Source organism: Octodon degus, unplaced genomic scaffold (genome assembly GCF_000260255.1).
Source record: "Octodon degus isolate 3935 unplaced genomic scaffold, OctDeg1.0 scaffold00073, whole genome shotgun sequence".
NCBI classification, from domain to species: domain Eukaryota; kingdom Metazoa; phylum Chordata; class Mammalia; order Rodentia; family Octodontidae; genus Octodon; species Octodon degus.
In genome coordinates, this window is record NW_004524649.1 from 3,589,532 (window position 1) to 3,608,325 (window position 18,794).

The following is an 18,794-nucleotide window of genomic DNA, read 5'->3' on the forward strand; positions in this document are numbered from 1 at the left end:
CCAAAGGAAACAGTGCATCCCTTTACTCTCACTCCCTTTCCCCCACTTTCCGCGTGTTCCCAGAATCTGGTGACTTGTTTGGGTTGCCACAGAACACCTGAGGTCATACAGCTAATGAAGAGCAAGAGCGTCTCACAATTCTGGAGACTGGAGAGTGCAGGGGTGAAGCCCTGGTGAAGTCAGAGTAGGGTGAATGGTGGCAAGATTGTGTCCTCAGAGCAGAGAACTCTAAGGAGCCACTCTGTAAGCTCTTTCTGTAGTAGCATTAACCCGTTGATGGTGACCCAAGCATTTTCATAAGGCCCTACCTCCCCCAGTAGCACTGGGGACTGATTTTCAGCATGTGTTTGGGAAGCAACAGCACTGGGCAGCAGTCTGGATCTCCAGATTGGCCTATCCTAGAATTCTACATACCTGGAATCCTAATGTGACTGGCATCTTTCATTTCGTATGGCATTTTCAGGGCTCAGCCTTATGAAGTATTTTGGAATATCACTCGTTTTCATTGGTTGGTTATACTCTGTTGGATGTGTACACATTTTATTTATCTTTATCAGTTGATGTACATTTGAGATGTTTCTATTTAATGGCTGTTAGGATGAATACTACTGTGAGCATTTATATATAGTGTTTGTACAGACGTGTTTTCATTTCTCGGATAGAACTGCAGGAGCACATGGAACTTGTTTAACCTTTGAGCAGCTGTCAAGCCATTTTGCAGATTGGCAGCTACGCCAACTTATAGTTCTCCACGAGTAATTTCTGAGAGTCCCAGTTTCACCACATTGCTCCCCAGCAGTTCTCAGCCATCCAGATGTGTCACACACATGGTTTTAATTTGCATATCCTGTTGGCTGATGTTGAGGAGCTTGTGTTTGCTTAATGGGCACTGTATATCATTGGGAAAATGTCTATTTAAACCTTTACTTGGTTTTGAGCTGAGTTACCTTTATCCCAAGTTGTAGGATTTTTGAAGATCCTTGTATGTTATATGATGTACACGTATTTCTTCAGTACATGGGTTGTTACAATAACCATCTGGGTTGAGGACCTCCTGTGGGTCAGCTCTGCCAGGGCAACTATAGAATGATTATTATTTTTTTAATTCCCATTAGTGATAACCCAGAGGTAGAAATGATGTTACCCTTAGTTTATATATGCAAAGACATAGGCCTAAGCAAGTTAAGAACTAGCCAGATCAAGCTGTAGATGGGTAGTGTGTAAGGTCCAAGCCACTCGTGGGCCTCCTGTATGCACAGCCTGGCCTCTGCTGGGACGTGTGCCCACATGGCACTGCACACCTCGGGCCGGGGCTGGAGGTTCCTGCGTGCCTAGCATGTGGGTTCAGGCTGCGAGTGTTCATATAGAGTCTAGTCTGCAAGTGGGTGCTCCTGTCTCTGAGTTCTCTGAGTCTCTGACTGAGCACAGTCCACGGGGCCTCAGTTTTCCTGTGGTTATTTTTATTTGTAATGTAGTTAGACAAGATGGATGAAATGTCTTTCATAAATGAGCCTTAGCTTGGTAAAAGCAGCGCTGAATTAGGACTCTGGGGAATTACACATGATGAGTCTGGCTGTTACATAAGAAGGATCGCCTGAGCAGCCGAAGCATCCCCCAGCCCCGGTGGGGTCAGCTGATGGGTGCCCAGCTTTCCAGAACTCATTCACACAGCAGTGCAGGGCCATGTTCCCGGATGTCACAGAATGCCTTTCTGTCCCAGGAGGGCTTTACCCAGCACCTGTGGGCTGGGAGGATGGTGCCCTTCCCAGGCTGGCAGGTGGTACCTCATAGAGCAGGTTGCTGCCTCTTCTGTGCTGTAGCTCAGGTTTTTAAGTCTGCATAAACAGTAGTAAACTCTGGAAAATTGTAGGATAGCACCATCTTTACCTTTCAGAATTTAATCTTCTTTGAAAAATATACTTCTAGGATATAAGAGGATAATAGAGGTAATAGATGTGATCAAAATATGTGTATAGATTAAAATATCATATTGAAATCCAGTATTTTGTAAAATTAATAGGCACTAATAAAATATAACTTAAAAAAAAAAAGAACTGAAAGTTGGCCTGCTAAAAGGGATAGTGGGCTTCCAGACTGAAAGTAATTGTGGTGTAATCAGGTGTAACAGCAATAAATCAAGTTAAATTTTACTTTTAAAAATCTGCTTATTGGGGCCGGGGAAATGGCTCAGTGGAATAAGCACTTCCCTGGCAAGCGCAAGGGCCTGAGTTCAATCCCCGGTTCTGCAAAAAAAAAAAAAAAAAAAAAAAAAAAAAATCTGCTTATTACCAGACCAATGTAAAACTGAGTTTTCGTCATACTCTTTGGCGGGTGCTGCAAATTTAGCCAGGCAAGTCTGGAGTCTCTCATCAGCGATGTCTGCAGGCGGTCTGGATGGAGCCTTTCCACGTGTGCCTCAGTCTTCACATCTGGAGGGCGGGGTCCCTGACGTCTGCTCTGAAGAGCTCCGGGGACCCTGCAACACCTGTGGGACTCCTGACTCCTAGTGCTCGGGATGTGTCTGCAATAATACTGAGGGTGCTAAGATGAGGGACTTGGATGGCCGGTGTGATAAAATGTAACCTTGTATTTGAATTTTTTCTTAGAGGAAACACAAGAATAGAAGAGGCATGTGAAATGTATACTAGAGCTGCAAACATGTTCAAGATGGCTAAAAACTGGAGTGGTATGTACAACTTTTTATTTTTTGACTTTCAGACAAATAGTTAAAAATCATTTTGTAGGAGGACTGGACTGCTTTTATTTCCCATGGGCTGGAGACAAGAGTTAGTGCGATAAAGACCTCACCCCGGTGAATCCAGCTGGAAACCTAATGTCAGGCTTCAGCACGGGCAGTGTCAGGTTTAGTGTCTATAGACTGCCTAATACACTAAGCTTAAGATAACTGAAGAGAGGTAAAGTGACTTGAAATTAGGGAGAGTGATCTTTGCCGCTTACTAATGTGCTAAAACAGGTGCTACAGGAATGAGGTTGAAGCAGAACTCAATAAAGCCAGCAGGATAAAATACAAGTGCCTCATTTTCTTCGTGTAAGCATTAGTTGGGAATTTCTAACTGTTCCCAGCTCTGAGAAGGTGACTGAGTCCACTGGGAACTGCTGTTCGGGGGGATCTTTTGCAAGCACCCGAGCAGGTGCTCCCATTGCCTCAAGTCACAGGACAGAATCAGCAGGATTACTCTTGGCCTGCCAGGGGATGACTCTTTCCAACAGTGGCTTGAGAGGCTGGTATATCGCCTCCCTGAAAGAGAGTTTCAAGGCTTGGTTGGTGCCTCCAGGAGACCTGGTCCCTGGCTCTGGGCACGGTGCTGCGAGGTGGACAGCAATTTCCATGCCTCCTGTGAGCTGTTGCCCCTTTGCTTACAGGGCAGTTACTTTAAAATCATTTCAAAGGGAAAGTGCTTCTTTTATAGCTTTAGTTTTGGATAGGACTGTAGTTAGGGGAGATACTATGTTTTCGAAATGTGTCTACATCTGAATTATATATTGAAAAATGGAGAGGCGAAAATACTATACTGGTATCCTCACCTTTTGTTCACGTCTGTAACCCTAAGTTAAGTATCTTTCCCAAGAGAACACACACTTAATGATCTAGTGAGTGGATCGTCTCCCCCTCAATGCCGTCACCAGGCTGACGTGCCCACGCTGCACTCCCCCACCCTGTTCAGGCTCTTCTCTACAGTCATCTTAGCTTTCTGCCTGGGTCACTCTTCCCAGAAACTTCCTTCCCTTTGCTCCAGTGCCCTTCATCGTGGGCTGGCAACAGTAAATGGATCGTGTAGTGTTTGTTACTTCTGTTTGTGCTTTTGTTATTTAGTGGCCCTTATTAGAATATACACCTTGGAAGAGCAGGGTGCTTCCTTTATCCCTGCTGTCTCCAGGCCAGAATTTGTATCTGTAGCATAGCAGGTGTTCAATATATTTGTTAGTGAATGAATAATCAGACACCATTCCATCTCTGGGTGATTTTTAAAAGTTCTTTTATGATAAGCCACTGCCTTTGTTAACTCAGCTTTGGGAGATCATTATGGCAAGTATTAGAGCAGTTTTACAGATAAGGAAATGTAGCCTGAGAAGTTGGATGCCTTCACAGAGACCATTGAGTATGGCGTGTCTTAAAAGACACTTCCAGGCCTGGAGGGACCAAGCTGGCATTGCTAGCAGTGATTGAATGAGTACTCAGAGTGTACTCCCAAGCCAGAGGCCGGCTGGGAATGAGTCAGAGTGCAGGACTGCACTGCGTGGAGAGCAGAGGCTGCCAAGAGAGCCTGGGAGTTGTGCCCTCCGCTCAGCAGTGCACAGGGAGACCATGAGTGCTCCTAGGACAGCGGACATTGACTGTTGAAAATGCAGTGCTGGCAGGAGAGGGATGTAAGTTGTAAAGAACAATGGAATGTAAATATGTCCAAGCCCAGACAGAGTGAAGGGAAGATTTACACACTGTCATGAACTTGATGTGGCCTGGGCCTGGCCCTTCCAGGCACTCAGTGGAGCCATATGGCTGGGGCGCTCTGAGGAGGCAGAGCCTTCAGAGCCACTGTCCAGCTGGCGCCTCCCTCTCTGCCTCTTGGTGGTGAGCCACTCCCTGAAAACACCTTGGGCATCACCCTGGCAGAGGCCTGAGCCCTCCTCTGGCCTCCTGCCTGTGAGTCACCGAGCTGGTAGCATCTACTCTCTCTGGTGGGAGCCTCCCTTTGTCTGGAAATTGCCATAACCTAGTAATTTATAAAACAGAAACTTCTGCTTACAGTTTTGAAAGTGAGGATCCAGGTGGTCGCAGATTCAGGACAGCTGCCTACTGCCTCTAAGGTGGCAGACAGGACAAGGCAGCTGCCCTCAGCATCCTTCGTAGCCCCAGTTCTTGAGGGCTGAGCCTGATGAGGAGTGACTTAATCACGTTCCTGGAGCCCTGACCTTGATGCTGTCCTCAGACACATTATGTCCAATTCATGAATTCTTAGGGAACATGAGATTTTTTTTTTCCATTTAATAATAAAATTTTATTTTTTCCAAATGTATACCGCTTAAACCTCTTCATCATGCATCTTCACTGGTGGCAGAGGCATCTCCACTCTTTGTATTTCTGGTATAAATACCTTGAGCTCTGTGCTTTGATACCAGCTTGATAAGCCCTTTACTAAAGAGCTCCTAAAAGGCTGCTCTGGCCAGTGATCCACGGATCTTCAGTCTCTCAGAGATCAACTTCCTTACAGAGTTTGTCATAAGTAGCTTTATCAAACAGAGCCAGGTTGTTGAGCTTGTCCCCAACTTTGCCTTTGGACCACTTCTTTTTGGCCTTGCACCCAGATTTGTTCACTGGGTCTTTGTCTTTCTTGGCTGACTTTCCAGCATCTTGTTTCTTCTTGTCATCTTTAGGCAGCATTGCAGAGCCTGGAGAACAGCAGCTACCAGGAACATGAGATTTCGCAGAGCAGTACCTGTGTCATGCTGGTAGTTCTGCATTTTCAGAACTACCTGGTGCTCTTTTCATCAGAAACCAGGTCTTAGAGCAGGAACTGGCCCAGGCCAGACTGGCTCCAGGGTTTGTGTGGCCACTTCCGCCTGAGGTGGAAGTCCAGAACCCTGTGTGGTAATCAGTGGCACCTCTGGAGAGTGACATAGGACAGGGATGCAGCTAAAGCTTTAACACAACTGGATGCTTTATTTCCCACAAATTTAAAGCAGTTGGTTAGCCTTAGAATTGGGTACTGGTTTATGATTAGAAATATTTTAGATCTTTTTTTTTTTTTTTTTAGATAAGGTCTCCCTATGTAGTCTGAGCTGGCCTCAAACTCATCCTCTTTCCTTGGCCTCCTGAGTGTTAGGATTGCAGGTGTGCCCTGCCACACCTGGTACCGACTCTGGCCTTTATAAAATGTAGGCGCCCTGGACTTGCTGAACCGTGCTATGACTGGAATGCGGCTCTCTAGGAGGGCCAACACTTACAGCCTGGACTGTGGTGCATGGAGTCTTGTTCCTCTGTTTCACTGTGCTGTTGTCTTCTGCAGCTGCAGGAAATGCCTTTTGTCAGGCCGCCAAGCTCCACATGCAGCTTCAGAGCAAGCACGACTCTGCCACCAGCTTCGTAGATGCAGGGAATGCGTACAAGAAGGCGGACCCTCAAGGTAAGGCAGCTGCTGGGCTCTGCAGGACTGAGCCAGGTTGCTTCAGCCTCAGGGCTGGTGTCATGTCCTTTTGCGTCCTCTAAAATGCCAAAGGAATGTGGTAACTTCAGAAGATGTCATTCTTTAATTCTTTGTGGGTCTTCGTGTAGAGACACTATTTTGTACTTAGCATGACTGTGTGGTAATCAACACCATTTTCTTAAACTCCACTTTTGTTACATTTTGGAGACTCTTGGAAATTAACATTCATTTTATCTAAGAGTTCTTATATCTCAACTGTACAAAATATGGTTTTGATCAAGTAAGGAAAGTTTGCTGTTTTCCTTTTCCTGATTATCCAGTGAGTTTTAAGCTTCATTTGGTAGGAGATTGCTATATCCAGTAGTGAAAAACATCGCTTAGTCACACAGTGTTCATTTGCTTTGTTTTTCAGTGTATTTCAAAATTTTTATTTTGAGAAAAAAAAATGAAATCACATTTAAAGTGGTAAAGTGGTAAAATTCTGCATGTGTTCTTTTTTTAGTGTGAAGAGCATACTTAGCAATTGTCTTTCTTCCCACGTGTGTATGGATAGCTTTTGGATCTCCTTTTTTTCTTTGAGTCTTCCATTTTGTGTAACAAAAAAATCTCACTTTTATGAATAGGCATAAAGAAGTAAGGGGTCCCCAAAGGCTTTGTATAAAGATGGTTACAGCTCAGTGAAGGTGGGGTGTAGCCTCCATGAGCTCTGGGGTTTGGGGGTGAACTTAGAGTACAGTACAATGTGGCATGAAGATCCTGGTTTCAGACTCTTCCATGGCCTGTGAATGTTCATGTTGTAATTAGAGAGTCACGCAAGATCTCAGTTTGAGGCAGGAGGAAGCCCGTCTGAGTGCTGACGCTGGGGCAGGCATGTGGGGTTGGAAGTCGGCTCTTTATTGTATAGTTGTTATAGTTAATCCACATTTTTATGTGGTTACTGGAAAAAATGCTTTTAATTTTTGTCATTCTGCTTACTTTTCTAATTCTGGAATCGAGCTCTTCTGTGTTGCTGCCTCTTTCAAGCCAAAAGTGCTCAGCATGGAGCTGTCAGCCAGGTGGCAGCAGTGTGGGTGCCACCATTTTGTGACAGAGAAAACTTTCAGTTTTAGAAAATGATCATCACCATCCATCAGACTTTTTCCTTCCATTGTGGCTGTGTTAGTGCCCTGGAATTTGGCACCTTTCATATAGTGTTGGGCCTCACTGAACCGCAGCCTGAACAGGCATTTCAGAGCACACTTGGTTTTTGCTGCACAAAGGTAGACTGTAGACAGAAAGAGCACATTTACTTACACATATTAGCAGATGTTATTTGTTTATGGGGGTGACAGTGCTTGTGTGTGTGTCACCTGGGTAGAGTCCTCACTTCAAGGTTCTGAGTAACTGAGCTGCTAGCCCTCCAGCCCCCTCGCTCAGTTACACTCTTGCTGCTGGACTCATGCATGATGTGCTTGCTCCTTCGTAATGCCCACCCTGTGCCCTGATTGTACTTCATTGCCACTCTAATGACAGCCAAGAAAACAGGCTCACCTGAATCCTCTGTGACTGAATGGATTTTTCATTGTTTTTCTTAAATGCCTACGCTTCAGAGGCTATCAACTGCTTAAATGCAGCCATCGACATTTACACAGACATGGTAAGACGTTGCCTTGCTTGATGGCTGTGGGGTGGAGGCCCTGAGATGGCTTAGAGTTGGATTTTGGTTCTGTTCCCAGTCCAAGTGGCATTCTCATAGGTGAGGCTGGCAAATGACTCTGGCCTTCTCCCCTAGGGAAGGTTCACGATTGCCGCCAAGCACCACATCACCATCGCTGAGATCTACGAGACTGAGCTGGTGGACATTGAAAAGGTAAGCACTGGACACAGCTGCCCATAACCTCTGTGCATAGTAAGTGGACAGGGAGTCCGGGACCGACTCCTCTCTGGTGGCTGGGGTGGCAGAACAGTCACAGGAGGCCAAGTGGAACAGAGCCCGGTGGATCCCTCCCCTTCCTGCAGCTGTCACTAGCTCCCCACCCCCAAGGAGCAGCGGCCTTGTGCCTGGCCACCACACCCACCAACTTCTCCCTCCTCCCCTGCGTCATGTGCACTGAGCCCCTTGCTTCTCTCACTACCCTCACACAAGCCATATGAGCTCCTGCCAGGACCGCCGCCACCTGCAGAGTTCTGTTGTCCATGTGGCTTCTCATGTCTGTCATACCCACACATAGACTCCCCACGGCCTTCAGCCTCTGATGCCCATCGTCTTTTCCTCGAGGCCCGTCATGCCCCTTTAGCTCACACTCTCACCATGGCTGCTCAGGAGCTGCCTGCTGCCTCCCTGAGCTTCTTTCCTCTTGCTTCTTGCATGTGCATGTGGCCTGTGTGATATGCAGCTCCGCAGTGGTAGCAGGGCCCTGTGAGCCTGTGCTGGGCAAGTGTCCACCCCATCCTGACCCAACAGGTAGCAGGGGAGCCTCTGAGCAGCAACAAGACTGAGCTCACTGCCTTTTGGCGACTGCACTGTGTGCTCGTGCTGTGTGATGTTGATTCTTGCCCACCCCCCATAACTGCTATGCTTTGCAAGCAAGCTGAGATCCTGATAAACAGGGCTGCCTCACACCTCAGCACATTGTGTGAGCTTCTCTCTAGAAGGCTGCTGGTGGGTTCTGAGCCTCATGGCAGTTCCCCATGAGGGGTGAGTGCTAGGCAGGAGGGAGCAGAACCTTTGCTGGATCCGGGGTCCGGTCTGGGCATGGCATTTTCATGAGGAGGAGTGAATAGTTGGGGGCAGCACTGGCTTGGCTTCCTGGCCCATGGCAGTCAGAGCAGTGCTGTGGGGTGGGAGCCATGGTCTTGTGCCATCTCTGCTACTGGGTGTGGTCTCAGGCAGTTCACCACAAGAGTTGAGTCTCATAAAGTTGGTGTGGATAAATGAAACCGCCTGTAGCTGTTTTCCTCCTTTTTAACAAAATGGACACTGCTTCTGAAATCTGTTTCCTCAGTGTGCCTGCCATTCCAGTAACTGCCAGCCAGTAGGTGGCACCTTCCTTCTCCGGTGTGGCACTTCCCTTTACAAACTGGTGGGAGAAGAAGGCTTCCTTGCAGGCGCACAAGGATGGGCTCCTGCACTGTGGAGAAGCGCCTTTGCCTGCTCTGTCCTGATCAGACTCACAGGGTTGTGGTCAGGGATGTGCAAAATTCAAGTCTGAGAGAAAAATCCCCAAGGTTCTGTATTCACAAGTTTGCTACAAATTCAAGCTTCCCCTTTAGTGCTCCCCGGTGGCGTTCTTGATTACGCCCAGATGGTAGTGGTGGCATAGTGAGCTGTGCTTTTGCCTAAACTCAGTGGCCTCCCTTAATCCCAACAGAAACCCTGACTGCCGCAGCATGTGGGTCCTCTTGGAGGATCTGGCCGAGATCAGAGCAGCTGTGGCTCCTTCTGCTTCCAGCCCCCGCAGGACCTGATCTGACGCTTGGTGCAGTGCAGGGACAGCATGTGGCAGGTTTCTGATCTGTCCATTCCCAGAGTGTTAGTTTTAGAAGACTGGTCCCATTTAAGGCCCATGAGGCCGTCTCCTCCAGGGTCCTCCTTGTGGGAGCCATCTTCGGGTATGTTATGCCACACCTGCTCTCACTGGTTGTTGCGACTCTGCACTCTATGTGCGTGCCCCGGGGTGATGCACATCCACTCTGCCCTGACCTTTCTTCAAGTCTGGTCTCAGGCACCGCTTGGGAGAACATGGAGTTGGAAGATTGGTTTGATTAGAATTATTAAAATCCAAACTGAAAACTTGTGTTTTACTCTGACATAGGTAGTTATAGCTTTTAATTTTCCCAACTACAGTTTCCTGACCCAGCACCAGACCTTAATAGATACTAAGTTAAACCCTATTAATTTTTGGCCATCTCCCCTCCAAGAGAAAAAACAAAAAACAATAGCATTTCTGTGTGGCTTGGCTAGTGCACTGTTCTTTGATAACTGGTAAGAACTAGAAAGAAGACAGCTGCTTCCTCCATCCAGGCAGAGGAAATATTCTCTGATCTCTATAGAAAATCTGGTCTTGCTTTTTATGGCTTAGCCTGTTTATTACAGTGGCAAACAGTGCTGAACACTCCAGGCAGTTCAGAGGTTCAGGGGAGGGGTACCGGAGATTGAATCTATGGCCTGTGTGCGGCAGACAGCCACCGTACCACTGAGCAACCCTGCAGCCCTACAGGTTTTCAAGTAAGCATATTCACTTTTTCAAGTAAGCATGTTCACAAAGAACAGTGCACCAGCCAAGCCACACAGATTAAAGTATGGGCAGGAGTGGAGCATGGTCCCTCAGCTGTGCTGCCTCCTGTCTGTGTTCACTTACCATCTGTTTGTTGAGCACCTGCCCTGTGCTGGACTTGGTGCCATGTGCACGTGCCATACATTCGAAGTAAATTGCACAGCCTTCCTGGAGCTTGCCTCCAGCCCTTGGTCCCATGGTCCCATAGTCCCCTGGGCAGGATTACTTACTGGGCACATGACCCTAACACGAGTATCCAGCTCAGAGAAGTGTTCCAAAGGAACCTGTTCTTCCTGAGACTCCAGTATGCAACTGGATCATAAAGTACACCTCTTCCTTTATGATTATGGTGCCTTTGTTATTTTTGGAGGTATTAGAGATTAAATCCAAAACCTTTGCAGTGAGCTGTATCCCCAACTTTTTAAAAGAAAAATTTATTTAATTTGAGGCAAGGTCTTACTAAGTTACTAGACTGGACTCAACTTTGTGATCCTCCTGCCTCAGCCTCCCAAGGTGCTGGGATTACAGGCATGTGTCACCTTGCTCAGCTTGTTTTAGAAACTAGTAAGAAGTTTTCACCTTGATACTTTTTGCCCATTGCCTTTAAATCCTAGCCCTGTAGTCCAGTATATATAACCACTTAAGTTGTCTCTGGTGTTCCTCCTTTTATATATAATGCTGAGAAAAAATTACTTGTGGAGGCCTATTGGTTAGGCTAAGTGGCTGAAACCATGAGCACAAATATAATCATTCAAAGAAATGTCAGCCTTTGGTTTCAGGGGTTTTTAAAATTTATTTTGTATTTTTTTGATACTAGGAATTGAACTCAGGACCTTGTGCTTGCCACTGAACTATCCCCCTGGCCCTGCTTTTATTTTTTGTTAGTACTGGGGCTTGAACCCAGCATGTCATACATTTGAGTCAAGTGTCTTACCACACCAAGCTATGTCCTCAGCCCAGTGTGTCTTTTTCCAAACAGTACAAGGCCGATGTCCTAGGTGAGGTGTGTGGTATTCCAGAGCCTAGGGCAGTATTGGCTCTGCCAGCCTCACCACATGGCTTCAAAGGTGGCCCTGCTCTGTGGTCAGCACCACTGCCACCTGCAGAAAGGCAGAGGCTGGGCTTTATGGGCCGAGTCTGCCTCCAGGGAGCTCCCTGTGCTGGTGACCAAGGCAGGGGTGTCTACCGCAGTTCCCCAGCTATTCTCGTGGTTGGCTCTTATTCTTGCACCCAGCTCCTAACACTCTAGGGGCTGCCCTGCGCCACAGAGGTAAGTGGGCTGCCTACCGGAGGCTGAGCCTGAATCTCATTTTTACACACTGCCGGCTCCCTTACCCTGGTGCTTAGCAGGAAGCCATGTGCACAAGCCAGGATCCTGTAGACCATCACTATTTGTGTAAGTCTGCAAGGTGCAAATGGCTCCCATATCCTCAATTCACTGGGAAGAAGAAAGCATTTGTGCTATGTGAAAGTAAGTCAGTTAGACCACATTGTGCATGGATAAAGTTTCATGGGGACACAGCCACAGGTACATCTTGTGCATGGTCACACTACCATGGGAGAGAGCCACAGCACATACTGGGTGGCTCACAAAGCCCAAGACATCTGACTTGTTACAGAAAAGCTTCGTTGGATCCCTGGCTTAAAGCCTTGTATAGAGCCAACTCTTGCCCTGTGGAGGTAGAAACCTCAGCTTCTTCAGTATCATGGGACCCTTATCCCTGACTGTGACTTGTCCCCTTCTTTTGCTGCCTGTAACTCAGCATTCCTGTAAACAGCAGCCTTGTATAGTTTCTGGTTCTGGTGGATACTGTTCTCTCTCCTGATTTATTTCACTCCCTCTTCTGCCACACCAGGACAAAACCCCAGGCTGACCAGCCCTCAGCCAGGCTTTTCTCCACTTGGCCGGTAGCTGGGTGTCAAACATTCCAGTGCAGGAAGCGCACTTCCTCCAGGTGATGCTTACAGCATTGCTGAGCATAGTTTGCACTGCTAGAGTTAAGTCACAGGCTTGCCGTGTCCTAGGGCTCCTTATTGTGCTAAGGTAACAATCCAGCACAGCTGCTATGGGTTCAACTAGGTTGGAGTGCATTCTGCCCTTTGGGGTTATGTAGGAAGCAGGCTGGCAGAGTTCTGGCGCCTTTAATCTGTGACCTGTAGTGTCCCTCTAGATGTGACCATTGCTGTTGTAGCTTATGGGGCATAGGAGAGGCCTGGAGAAGGTGAAAATAACATGCATGACCCCAGCTCAGAAGCTGCCCTGGCCTTCTTGTTCCATTCTGTTAAGAGAGAACTCGCCCATCTTTCCTTCAGAAAAGCTGGAGAGACGTGCGCTGGGTGTTGGCTGGAGGGAAAGGAGAAAATCTTGCTGGATAGCAAGTGTTCTGCCACAGAGAGGCTTCTGCGTGTGTTTCCTAAGTAAAGCAGGCCAAGTTATGAGAGCTGTACCGTAGGCACAGGATGACTTACAGGAAAATAACTATGTGAACATAGTTTTTAAATGTAGCTCTTCAAATGGATTGAGAATAAAATTTGTGTATTTTTAGGCTATTGCACATTATGAACAGTCTGCCGATTATTACAAAGGAGAAGAATCTAATAGGTGAGTATTTTTTTGGTTTAAATTTATTTATTTATTTATTTATTTGTTATTAATTCATTTGGTACATAGTCTCACTGCACAGTTCAAACTCATAGTGATCTTCCTGTCTCAGTCTCCCCAGTGCTGAGATTACAGGTGTGTACCACCACACCAGGTTCTAGGGATCAAACTTGGGTCCTTGCACTTGCCAGGCAGGTGCTTAGACCATCAAACTGTCTCCCCAGCCCTTATTTTCTTGATATTAGATGGTGGATTTTATGTGTGTCATAAGAGATCATTTTTATATTGGGGTCTTTGCATGGAGTGAAAGGAAACTGGGCCTCGTGTGCACACCACTGTTTCCTGTGGTGCTTACTCGTTTGTTCTGCCTGGTTCCAGCTCTGCCAACAAGTGTCTGCTGAAGGTGGCCGCCTATGCTGCGCAGTTGGAGCAGTACCAGAAAGCCATCGAGATCTACGAGCAGGTGGGGTGCTTGCGTCACCCTTCTGAATTGGGCTCGTTCCTAGATTCCTTTTATGGGACATAGTTCACATGCTGCATAACTCATCCTTTCAGTTCAGAAGCCTGGCACTTTCACAGGGTGTGCAACCACTGCCACAACCTCATGCCAGCACCTTCCCAGCATCTCCAGTCTGCTGGCTCCCATTTGAGCTGTGATGGAATCTAGTTCTTTTCCATGCTGGCCATTCACTGGCTCTGTGTCTTCCCTATGTTCCCTTATTATTATTTTTTTTATCTGAATCTACTCTAGATTTACGAATCCCTTCTTTCATTATGGTTGTCATCTCTTTAGTCACCTCACTTTTCTTCAGAATACTTATTGATCTGTGTTGTTATTTCTGCTGCTACCGTCTCATAAAATCCTGCTGGTGGTTTTTGATTCTTCCACTGCACTGCCCTCTTGATTTGCTTTGAGTAAGTTAGGGGTTATGTGTTTTCTCTTTTTGTTACAAGCCTTCACTGAGGCTTGTAAATTGTTCACAGTAGGGGCCAGGGAGATAGCTCAGTAGAATAAGTGCTTGCCTAGCAAGCACAAGGGCCTGAGTTCAATCCCCAGTTCAATAAATAAATAAATAAATAAATAAATAAATAAAAATTGTTCACAGTATGTAGCTTTGTTACTAGTGTCAAAAACTTTTAGAAAATGACTATTTTTCAGAGTCTTTTGGTTTTTCAGTCTGTTTCATGATTCTACCTTTGTGTTAGGCATGATGGTACTTATAATCCCAGTGCTTGTGAAGCCAAAGCAGGAGGATTACTACCAGCTTGAGCCATCCTAAACTACACAGTGAGACCCTGTCTCAAAAAAGGTTTTTCTTCTGTAAAAAATTAAGAAAAACTAAAAAAAAAACCTTTTCTAAGGGCCAGCCAAATAGCTCAGCAGGTTAAAGTGCCTGCAAGCAGGCGCAAGCACTGGGGGTTCAATCCCCAGGCCTGCCATGCCTGTCCCGCCGCCCGGATGAACTGAGGCAGCAATTGAGACTTGGTGTGGTGGTGCACACCTGTAATCCCAGCTCTTGGGAGGCTTTAAATAGGCCACTATGAATCCAAGGTAGTAGTGAGACCCTGAACACCCTTCAGGGTCTCAGAGTAGTAGACCCTTCCCTAAAAATACAAGAAAAAAAGAAAAAAAACTTTCCTTCCTTAAAGAAAAAAGAATTTTAAAAATCAAAAACAAAAGGATTCTGCCTCTTCATTTCATTAGAAATAAAGGGTTGCTGCCTGTTTGGCCTATCACCCAGCTCTGTGGCACTGGACTGTAGTATTGTTTATGACCCCCAGATAATTTAGGCATTCACATACAAGGAAAGGAAACTGAACACAACTATGTCTGTCACCTCGGCTAAAAATGACAGTGAGCAATAGTGTCAAGCACAGGCTGGAAAACGACAAACTGTGATAACTATTCATTTTTCACCTTTAACCACAAGTACGAGATGTATGCAACAAAATCTAAATCAAGTCAGGAAATTGTATACAGGCTGCAGAGATAGCTCAGCAGTCTAAGCACCTGCCTGGCAAGCACAAGGACCTAGTCTCAATCCCCAGTACCACATGCCATGCTGGCCTCAGAATCCCAGATGCGCCATGCTGGCCCCGAAATAGGCATGGTGGTGCATGCCGGTAATCGCAGCACTGGGGAGGCTGAACAGGAGAATCACTATGAGTCCAATCTGTGTAGCAAGGCCCTGCATTAAAAACAAAAAAAGAAAACTATATACAGTAAACATCCTCCCTGTAGAGCCATTTTACCTTAAGGCAAGAAAATATAAAAAGTAAGAAGAAAAAGTAGAGAAATAGAAAAAGAAAAAGATTAGAAACAAGGCCAAGGGAGGATTTACCAGTTTCTCACACCTCAGGAAACTGGTAAAGAAGGCAGGAGAGAAGGAAAGAAGAAAAAATTGAACACAGTATTCGCATACTCACAACAAAACCAAACAATAAAAACAGACACCACCACCAGAGAAAGGCCCACAAGCAGTGGGGAATAAGAAATGTCTCTGCGATTTCAAGCCTGGGGTTGTGTTCGGGGGCCTGCAGTTGCATGGCACTGTCTGAGTCAGGGTGTCATTCTGCTCTCTCGGATCAGTACTGGTTGTGGCACTTTCAAATCCACAGAGCTTCAGGCTGACCCTGGCATTTGGTCATGGGGCTGGGGCCTGAATCATTTAGCATATAACCTTCTGGGCATCTCTACCTGGCCAGGGCTCCCTACCCTGGACATCTCCTGTGGCTGTCCCTCACCCAGCCACTATGAGGTTTTAACACCAGGAGCCCTGAGATGGACCAGACCCATGGCTGCTCTGAATCCTGAGTTCATTTATTACCTCTAAATAGCATCTGGCCAAACCAGGGCACAGGCGGTCACTTGCGCTGGAACCACTGCCAGCACAGCATCCGCTGCTGGGCTCTGTTCCACACGTGCACTCCTCCATAAGACCTCTGGAACCACCCGCATTCACTGTGTCTCGGTAGATTTTGATCTTCCTCTCACACCTGAGCTAGGAGCCTCCACCATCTTCCTAGAAGTCCCTCAGGTCTAACTTAATTCTCGTGCATGAGGAAATCAGCAGACTCCTTGCTGTTGTGTGATTCTGGGACCCTCACTGGAAACTTATTTCACTGTTACATGAGCCTTTATTTGTGGGCAGTGAATACAGTTGGAGGTTTGTCCATCTTTTGACCATGTTTATCTCAATTACTGTGTCTTTATGGGAAACTTTGAGACCACGAACTGTCCTGTGGTTTTTCTTTCTCAAGATGGTTTTGGCTCTTCTGGATCCCTTTGCAAATAAATTTCAGGATAAGCTTGTTAGTCTCTGTTTTTATAAGGATTCTGTTACATGTGAAGATCACCTTAAGGAATGTGCTCACCAGGGTTTTCCAGACACACAGTACCAGTGGGAGCTGTGCAAGTGCCTATGTGTGTGTTGTGTGTCCCTGCATGCCTGTGTCTGTAGAAGGAAGAGGAGAGGTGACGTTAAGGAGCAGGCTCCCTTGATGGGAGGCTAGAAAGTCCTAAGGTCCAGGTGGCAAGCCAAAGAGAAGAGGGCTCAATCCCAGTCCAGGTCTCCAGCCCTAAGCAGGTGGGGCGGCAGCTCTGGTGGTCAGGCGCTGAGGGTGAATCCATCACCCATCAGCCCTCAGTTCTGTTAGGCCTTCAGTTGGTGGGCCAGGCCCACCTGCAGGGAGGCCCACCTGCTGTACTCGTCCTGCTGTTCCAGATCTGCCCTGACAGCACCTCCAGGATGGCTTTCTCCAGTGTCCAGCAGAGAGGATCGTCATTTTAATAGTATTAGGTCTCAGTCTTCCCACGCAGGGGGCCATGCCATCTACTTAGATCTTCTCTGATTTAGCTCAACAGCAGTTTGTAGTTGTCATTGTAAGCTTTGTAATTCTTTGGTTAAATATATTCTTAAGTATTTTACTTTTTTTGAATGCTATTGAAAATGGAATAGTTTCCTTATTTTTCCTTTTCAAATTATATAGAAATACAGTTTTTGTTTGTTTTTTAATATGTATTTTAGTACAGGGACTACAGGCTTTCACTACATAGATGTAGTGATCCTCCTGTTTTTAACCTCCTAAGTGCTGGGATTACAGGCACGCACACCTGGTTTCAGTTGCCCTCTTAGCACACCCTAGGGGCAGGGCCAGGCTGGTGCACTGGGGATTGAACCCTGGTCCCTGTGCCTCTCTTAAGTAGGTGTTTTAGTCTGCTGAGCTAAACAGTTGTTTTTGCAAAACAATTTTGTGTCTTGCAACCATCCTGACTTTGTATGTTAGCTCTAATAGATTTTTGGGTGCTGTCTTGGTTACTTTTCTCTCATTGCTAGAACAAAATACACAGTACCCAAAATTAAGGCAGGAAAGGTTTATTTAGCTCACAGTGGAGGTTTCAGTTCATACTCAGCTGGCTCCAACACAGAGTGGCATGTGGCAAAGGGCAGCAGTTCATGGAAGCAGAAAACAGCAAAATAACAAGAGTAAATGGGAGGAGTAGCGGCAACAAATAGCAACTGAGAGCAAGTCTGACTCCCTTATGTTGTATTCAGGCTGCCTGCCCAGGCAGGTGTAGGACTCATACCCATAATTCCAGCACTGGGTCATGAATTAATCACAAAGTCTAGAGGTTCACCCATGATTTCAGGAGGCTTTGGGGGGACAACTAGACTCAAACCATAACAGGTGGCTTTTGGGGGATATTTTTGTATGTAAGCTCACATCATGTGCAAACAGCCATGCCTTATCTTTTCCTCTGCAGTCTGAATGACCTTTACTGCACTTGCTTGTCCACTCTCATTGCTGGAACCTCCAGTACAACATTAAATGAAACTACAGGAGCAGATCCTGTTCTCGTGTTCCTGCTCCTAAAGGAAAAGCTTTCAGACCTTTCCATTACATATGATGTTAGTGATGCTTCCCCCCCTCTCAGGACACGTAATTGATCCCAGAGCCTTCTCACTGATGTGTACGCATTGACCTTGTGATCCTCTTGCTTCAGCCTCCCATGGTTCTGCAATTATAGGCCTGTGCTACCATGCTTGGCATAGCTCTGGGTTTTTTGTAAATGTGTTTTATCAGTTTGAGGAGGGTCCTTTCTTTTCCTAGTCAGTGTTTTATCACCAAAAGATTTGAATTTTTTTAAAGAACATTTATGTATCCACTGAGGTGAGCATACAGCCTTATGGTATATTACATTCATCTTCAGGTATAGAACCAAACTTAGGTTCCTGGGATAAATCCTGTTTGGTCACTGCAAAGTTTCAGTGTCCCCCAAAATACCCTCCAATATAGTGATGTGCTAGAGGGACCCAGCTCACTGAAAACTATTCTGTCACAGTGAAGAATCATCCCAGAGAGGACCGCATGTGGGTCAGTGGAGGCCAGGCTCGTGATGCAGGCTGGGCAAGCTGTGGGTGTGAACACTGTCTGCTCCTGGTGGAGTGGGGCACACGGTGTGATGCACGAGAGCTCATGCTGGGCAGGCCCCTCAGCCTGCTGCCCTGAGTTTTTACTGGGGCTCAGCCATGTGGACCTGGTTGGTGACCTCACAGCTGGCCTGATTCTCCACTCAACCTAGGCCAAGCTATACCACATTTCCCCCGCTATGCAGCCCGTTCTGTGAGGCTGGGCAGCTCGAACCCTTGGAGGTAATCTCCAGGAGCCACAGGCAAGGCCAGTCCTCTGCTGGACAGGAGAAGCCTAACATGTGCTTCATGACGTGTAACCCTTCGCAAGGTGCCAGAGTAGACTTACTGATGTTTACTG

The 18,794-nt window shown here is 46.7% G+C and overlaps 2 protein-coding genes across 6 annotated transcripts in view; one reads left to right on the forward strand and one right to left on the reverse strand.

Annotated features, from left to right (window-relative positions):
- Positions 1-18,794, forward strand: part of Napb (NSF attachment protein beta) — a 35,174-nt gene that overhangs the window by 8,297 nt on the left and 8,083 nt on the right. The window contains exons 2-7 of the mRNA XM_004635577.2: positions 2,607-2,686; positions 6,027-6,143; positions 7,754-7,800; positions 7,936-8,013; positions 12,967-13,022; positions 13,401-13,485. Of these exons, the coding sequence (XP_004635634.1) occupies positions 2,607-2,686; positions 6,027-6,143; positions 7,754-7,800; positions 7,936-8,013; positions 12,967-13,022; positions 13,401-13,485 (463 nt within the window). The remainder of the gene's footprint in view (positions 1-2,606; positions 2,687-6,026; positions 6,144-7,753; positions 7,801-7,935; positions 8,014-12,966; positions 13,023-13,400; positions 13,486-18,794) is intronic.
- Gzf1 (GDNF inducible zinc finger protein 1) overlaps positions 4,133-18,794 on the reverse strand; it is a 33,807-nt gene continuing 19,145 nt past the window's right edge. For all 5 annotated transcript variants that reach the window (XR_002821990.1, XR_002821989.1, XR_002821991.1 and 2 more), the window contains 2 exons: positions 12,575-12,585; positions 4,133-4,143 (listed from right to left, as the gene is read on the reverse strand). The gene's annotated coding sequence lies outside the window, so the exon portion shown is untranslated. The remainder of the gene's footprint in view (positions 4,144-12,574; positions 12,586-18,794) is intronic.